This window comes from Malaya genurostris, chromosome 2, assembly GCF_030247185.1.
Source record: "Malaya genurostris strain Urasoe2022 chromosome 2, Malgen_1.1, whole genome shotgun sequence".
NCBI classification, from domain to species: Eukaryota; Metazoa; Arthropoda; class Insecta; order Diptera; family Culicidae; genus Malaya; species Malaya genurostris.
This window is the reverse complement of record NC_080571.1, coordinates 276,350,086-276,357,140: the sequence shown is the minus strand read 5'-3', so window position 1 is coordinate 276,357,140 and position 7,055 is coordinate 276,350,086. Positions and strand designations below refer to the sequence as shown.

General features: G+C 42.2%; 1 protein-coding gene across 1 annotated transcript; it reads left to right on the top strand.

Annotated features, from left to right (window-relative positions):
• Positions 1-5,785: 5,785 nt before the first annotated feature.
• Positions 5,786-6,115, top strand: LOC131429233 (uncharacterized). Its single transcript, XM_058593283.1, has one exon. It carries the CDS (start codon positions 5,786-5,788, stop codon positions 6,113-6,115), a length of 330 nt encoding a protein of 109 aa, XP_058449266.1.
• Positions 6,116-7,055: the final 940 nt, after the last annotated feature.

The window sequence follows — 7,055 nt, the reverse complement described above, 5'->3', positions numbered from 1 at the left end:
TGTGTGTGTGTGTGTGTGTGTGTGTGTGTGTGTGTGTGTAACAAAAATATGGACTCACTTTTCTCAGAGGTGGCTAAACCGATTTTTACAAACCTGCTATTGATATTCATTTGGATCCGACTTCCGGTTCCGGAGTTATGTGGTAATATATGAAAATTTGAAAAAATAGTTTGCGCTCAATTATCTCTGAAACAGCTCAACCGATTTTTGCAAACTAATATTCAAATGAAAGGTATTATAGTTTCCTAAAAATATGTTCAACATTTTATCTGGATCCGACTTCCGGTTCCGGAACTAAAGAGTCATGAGTGGAAAATAACCAATTGATTTAGTACTTTTTCACAAACGATGGTTAAAACAGGAACAAATCCCATAAAACTGCCTGATAAATTTTTCTAGTTTCCGAGCTTGTTAGTTTGTGGGCATAAAAATTTAATTCGGTACTACTAATGGTGACGGATTAAATTTAAAAAAATAGAATTCACTTCGATTTCTTTGCGATACTTGAACCGATTTTCACAAATCTTGATTCAAATTAAAGCTCATATTATCCGACTTCCGGTTTCGGAGTTATAGGTTAAAGTGTGTTCAATATTGTAGACTGTCACACCAGCGAAACAAAAACCGTAAAAAATTTCCAAACTGGATTCAAAATCGTTATTCCCAATCTTAGGGTCAAATGAAAGGTCTTAAGGTCCTACCAAAAATTAATCTTCCAAATTTGAATATATACTAGTAGAGTTTGTACGTCATGTTAGTTGGAGGCCGTACGAACCGACTTTGATTATACCGGTTCTCAGGTTCCGGTGCTGGAAGTACATGTAATAACCACTTCGTTTACTAATGGATGGCCTAACCGATCAGAGAACTGTTTCATTCCTCATGTTATACTAGTTAATACACAAACAATCCCTTGGTTTCTTTAAAAAATCGAAGAGAAACATTTGAAACAGAATACCACAGTATTATATATGAGAAAGGCATCATTACACCACTAGGTGGATTAAAACACGTTTTCTTTAATGTAATTTATAGCAGCTAATCGTTTGATAAAAACAGTGTTTTTGAGTAGAGTAACTAATGAATGCCGAAATACTACTATGATGTTCAAGGAAACTAGTAATAATTTGTTTTATCAAATAGTAACCGATGTGACTGTATTGGAAATATATTAGGTTTAAAGTACTATTTATAGTGGATGAAACGACGAAGAAAAATTAATGTATTTTGCATTATGAAACAAACGCATTTATGAAAAAATAATTGAAAAGTATGAAAAGCGTTTCAGAAACCATGATTGGTGGTGTCCACTGTATCTCAGCAGAAAATTATTAGAAGTAAAATATTCCAAGTAACATAGTTGTAGAAGATGTTTCTCTAGACCTCTACGTTTTTGTTTGATATTGTTATAGTTTTTTTTTAAATTTTTGGTGGTTGTTTATAGTCAAAACTGCGATTTTCCACGAAAAAATCGCCATTTTGTAGCTGTAAAACTACCTCAAAGTAACAAAAAAACGAAAAGAAAAACGTTGGAGTTAGATATTTTAAAGAAATGCTTGGGAGCAACATAAAACACGATTTTTTATACTGTCACATACATTTGTTTATAAGTACCCAAAAGACTGTGCACAGCATGATATTCTGCCTCGGACCGATTTTAGCACGGTTCGTTTTTGGCAACATAATTGTTCGAATATGACATAAATAAACTAGATGATGGCAGCATTTTCGAGGATGTTGAATTTTTAAAATTCAAAGCGATATAGAAGATGACAATCCCAAAATGCTTTAAAGTTGGACTCAAAAATATTGCAATTTATTCGTCATATGGCCATACGTATCGGTTTGGGTTATGCTGGGTCCTGAATACCGGCTCTGGAAGTACCTTAAATTACCCTGAACTCTAAAGTGGAAATTACTTCGACATATCATGGAATGTTTAATCGATTGTTACACTTTTAGATTCAAATTCAATCCTATTTGCAGTTTCGACATTACAGAGTAATGAGAGAATAAAATCTCAAATTACCGCTCAAAACATCGGTCATTAAAATAAGGTCATAAAAGGTATCATCTCACTGCTAGGTGGATTAAGCACGTTTTTTGATATAGTAAAACCTCACAAGAGTTCTTCGTCGAATTGTAGAGTCAATCGAAGCAGAACTCTTGGGCCTGTGCGCCGAGCTCTTACCTCTTCGCAGCATGAGATAGGCAAATATAAAGGCCCATAACTTCAACATTTTTACTCCGATTGGCATGAAAATTGACCAAATGTTCTTGAAATATTTTACTAAAGGGTGATTTTGTTGGCATCTTTTTGGCAACACTGTATTTGACAGATCACGCGTGAATCGTATTTTGTGTCAATGTTGAACGGATACGGTCATGTTAGTTGCTGGCCATACGAACTGATTTCAGCACCGAGCACTGAGAATAGTGATCAGAAACGTCACAATTGTACCTCACTTTCTCAGAGATGGCAATGGAATGGAAAGTCTTATGATTTCATATTGAATTTTATTCCGATACGAAATTGTAGGAGGAATTGTGCTTAAAATTTCATACCGTTTAGATTATTTAGTGATCTTTTACTAGTAAATTCATTGATAAGTGAACTTATTCGCGAGAGGTTTATTGTGAAAGGGAGGGAAGAACCACTTATAAATTTATCCACATAGTTATCATATAGCATTAAAATACCGACTTAAACAGAGATAGATTGCCTAAAAGTCCAATGTTTAAAATAGAGCGGCATTTTCAGATTTTTTTAAAAATATAAATAACGTAATGAAAACCGTCCTTCATCTATCGCCGGGATGCATCAAATCAATTTTTTTTTTCAGCTCGTAATGCCCAGTATTTAAACTGCAGTTCAATCAAGAGAGCAATATTTCCACTGCATCCGCAAGTGGCCATCTGCTGCTCATTCCGCCCAGGCCGCGATTCATCTTGCGCCGTTACTCTTGAAGCGAAAATGATTTTGCGAGATTATGATTGCACTTTTATTGAGTTTCCTTCCTCAGATTTTTTTTTCTTCCCTTTTTCTGCTTCCATCTTGTCAGCTCCCGTTCGAGTGGTTCGCGAGAGCTGAATCACATCAACACTACCGACTACCGTGTACCAAGCGGATCGAATGGTTGGCTCAGATTTCGCCTGATGGCTAAATCGTTGTCATTATCATCAGGAAGGAAGTATCGACTCTTATGCATCGGTTGCTGATGGCAGGAATTACACTTTTCCCTCTGCATCGGGCTGTAGGGCTGATCCCCAGACGGCTCTCGCTCAGACCTGTCTCGTCGCTGTTGCTTCAGGATAATCAATGCGAAAGGTTGCACTGCCCTCCCTTTACCAACCAACCAGAATGTGACACTTTCTAAGGGTAAGGCATCTTCAGAATTTAATTTTACTTTTTTAATAACTCCTAACATCGAATCGAATATCATGCACTGCGGGGTGGCAACAGGCTCACAAGTGAAAGTGTAAATATGCGACCTCGACAGAGCGATAGGTTCGGAACTGGGACGACGCACCATTGATATGTATAGTTCCTGTACTGTAGACAGAGGAGATTCTAGCAGACAAGGCATGCTATAACTGTAGTTGCCGCCGATGGGTTGGCAGTTCTGCTGGCATTATGAATCGTCGCCCCGCTGGGCGAATATTGCTCACTCCGAGTGGAGCGGCGGTGATGAGGGATGATTTTTTTTGTGTTGCAGTTGTGTTTTTATATTTACGTGCAGATAGCAGTAATCCCCTTGCTAAGAGGCGAAATGTATCTCTGTCCGTATGGAACAATGGTGCTTCATTTTTTCTCGCAATAATATTAGTCTTTTAATTACATTGTAAAGTGTGCTCTGTCAGCAAGAGGCGGAATAAAGTTTCGTTTTGCCATCGTTGCATTTTCTTGTAGAGTTGTCGTTTTGTTTTTTTTTGTAGACGGGAATTCATATGACAACTGATCCTGTTGAAATGGAGACCGTAAAGATTTTAGCTACTATGTATCACCACTTCGCACAACATTCTTGGAGCTGAAATCTTCTCTCACGAATACAAGTTAACATGATTCAACTTTTTTACATTGTTCAATTGCATTTAGTCCTGTTACGACGTAGGGCCGTCTTGAGGCCGTAGTTTTGGGTTTCGATCAATCTGTGGATTTATCATTTTAGTAGCTGTGCCGTTCCCAGGAGTGCTGAACCAGATTCGCCGCCAAATAAAAGTTCTAAGTCCCCAAAGCGACTAAACGAACTGATTCGAAGAAACGTCAAGGTCGCCAGCGCCGATTGACCCAAATTTTGACCAGAGGAAAAGATAGCAGCGGGAGCTATAAGAAGTTTTCTAATGCTGCCCCGAAACTAAGTTTGAAGACCTGTTTTAATCCACCTAGTAGTGTAATGATGCTATTGTAGATACTTCCAGCACTGGAACGCGAGAATCGTTATAACAGAAGTAGGTTCGTGTGGCCATCAACTAACATGACGTACAAACTCTACTAGTTTTTATTCAAATTTTGAAGATTTTATACGATTTTAACATCGTACTTTGTTGAATCCTTTGTTGAGTTAATTTTTGTTGAATCCGAATCGAGAGCCAGAATAACCGGATTCAATTTTTTTTGGAAACCAACTGATAATGACTACCTATTGGAGTAGTTTTGAGGCCAGTTTAAAATTTTTCTGACGTGTTTTGTTTCGTCGCTTTGACGGTATAAAATTGTTAACACTTTTTACATATAGATCCGAAACCGTAAGTCAGATCCGGATGTAATTAAGTAATTCCATATGGAACCACCTTGAATCGAAGTTTGTCTAAATCGGTTCCGCCATCTCCGAGAAATGAATTGGAAAGTGAGCGAGAAATACACTCATAGCGATCACCAAGCGATATACTATCGCATCGGCCAACAAATCCCAGTGGCGACACGGAGAAGGATTACCGCTGGGCGAAAGTGGAAGACGAAAACCTTTAACAAGGACCTCTTTATTGAGGCACTTCGACCGGACGGCGGCGTCGATAACTTCGATGCGACCGAACTGAAAAGAAGAATGGTGATGGCTTGCGACACCACAATGCTGCGAAAATCGGAACCAACGAATAGCCGCCGCCCAGCTTACTGGTGGAACGAGACGCTCAGTACGTTACGAGCTGCTTGCCTCAGAGCCAGGAGGCGGGCCCAGAGAGCAAGGACAGAAACAGACATAGAGGAACGCAAGTCGGTTTTTCAGGAAGCCAGGTCCGCTTTCAAACGGGAGATTAAGCGTAGCAAATCATAGCTACAAGAGACTGTGTCGAGAAGCAGACGCCAATCCCTGGGAAGACGCGTATCGAGTTGTGGTGGCGAAAATCAAGGGTCCGTCCACCGTTGCTGAAATGTGCCCGAACAAGTTGAAAGGGATCCATTCTCGGTCCGACTCTCTGGAACGCTATGACACAGCAACTTCTCAGGAAAGTGAAAATCGTGGGCTTCGCGGACGACGTATCGTTAACGGTGATGGGCGAGTCTCTCGAAGAAGTAGAGGCCTCGGTGACAGAGACGATAAGCACGATTGAGGGCTGGATGAACGGAGTCAAGCTACAAATAGCTCACCACAAAACGGAAGTGCTGTTGGTGAGCAACTGCAAGTCGATCCAGCGTATCGAGATAGATGTAGGGGGACATGCGATTGCAACTAAGTGAGCTCTGAAACTCATCGGAGTGATGATCGACAACCGGTTGAATTTTAACTGCCATATCGACTATGCCTGCTTGAAGTCCGCAAAGGCGATAAATGCAATAACGAGGATCATGCCAAATATCGGTGGCCCGAAAAGCAGCACAATACGTCTGTTAGCTAGTGTATCTTCGTCAATACTACGAAATGGTGCTCCTGCCTGGGGAACAGCATTGAAAACGAAGAGGAACCGTGAAAAGCTGAACAGAGCATTCCGGCTTATGGTCATACGAGTCACGAGCGCCTACAGGACAATGTCGTCGGAAGCAGCAAGCGTTATCGCCGGAATGATCCCAATCTGCATCACCCTGGCGGAGGATATCGAGTGTTATCAGCGTACAACCACCAGAAACGTGCGAACGATGGTTCGAATCGATTCGATGGCGAAGTGGCAGCAGGAGTAGGACAGTACGGAAAAAGGTAGATGGACTCACCGGCTCATTCCACATTTGTCGCCATGGATGAATGGACAACACGGAGAGGCAAACTTCTACCTAACGCAGTTTCTATCTGGCCATGGTTGTTTCCGGAAGTATCTGCATCGGTGTGGTCACGCCGCGTCTCCATTTTGTCCGGAGTGTGAGTATGTAGAAGAAACACCTGAACATGTGATCTTCGATTGTCCCCGGTTTGCGGAAGTACGTAGGGAAATGCCTGCAGTAAGCGAAGTGATAACACAGATACTCTCGGAGTTGCAGCGAATATGGAGAAGGGATCAGCGAGTAAGCGTCGGCTCGAGAGAACTTCCTTCGTCGGTGAACTCTTCGTCGGTGTAGTCTTGATCCGTCGTCAGGGACAAGATGAGTAGACCTCGTCATAGCATCGTAAGAATCGTCGTGGAACCGGACGCCATCTCCCAACCGGAACCACTGGACCGACCATGGCATCCTTTCGGTCGGGTCGTATACGGGTATCAAAAACGTCTGTTTCGGGAGAACTTCCAGCGTCGGGGAACTCTCTGTCGGTGGAGGCTAGCTCCATCACCGGGGACCAGTCGAGTAGACGCCACAACACCGATTCGAGTCGTCGGGGCATCAGCGAACCGGAAGCCATGCTCCAACCGGAATCGCGGAGCCGACCTCGGCACTGCTTCGGGTGTCCCGCGTAGCGTAAAAGGGGATTCGGTGCCGGGAGAAATTCCTTCGCCGAGGAACTCTCCGTCGGGGTAGTCTAGGTCCTTAGTCGGGGACTAGACGAGTAGACCATATCGTAGTACCGTTAATATTGTCGGGGCACCAGTGAACCGGAAGCCATCCTCCAACCGGCATCATTGGATCGACCCAGGCATCCTTACGGTCGGGCCGTGGACGGGTACTGGAAGCGCCGGTTGCGAGAGAATTTTTC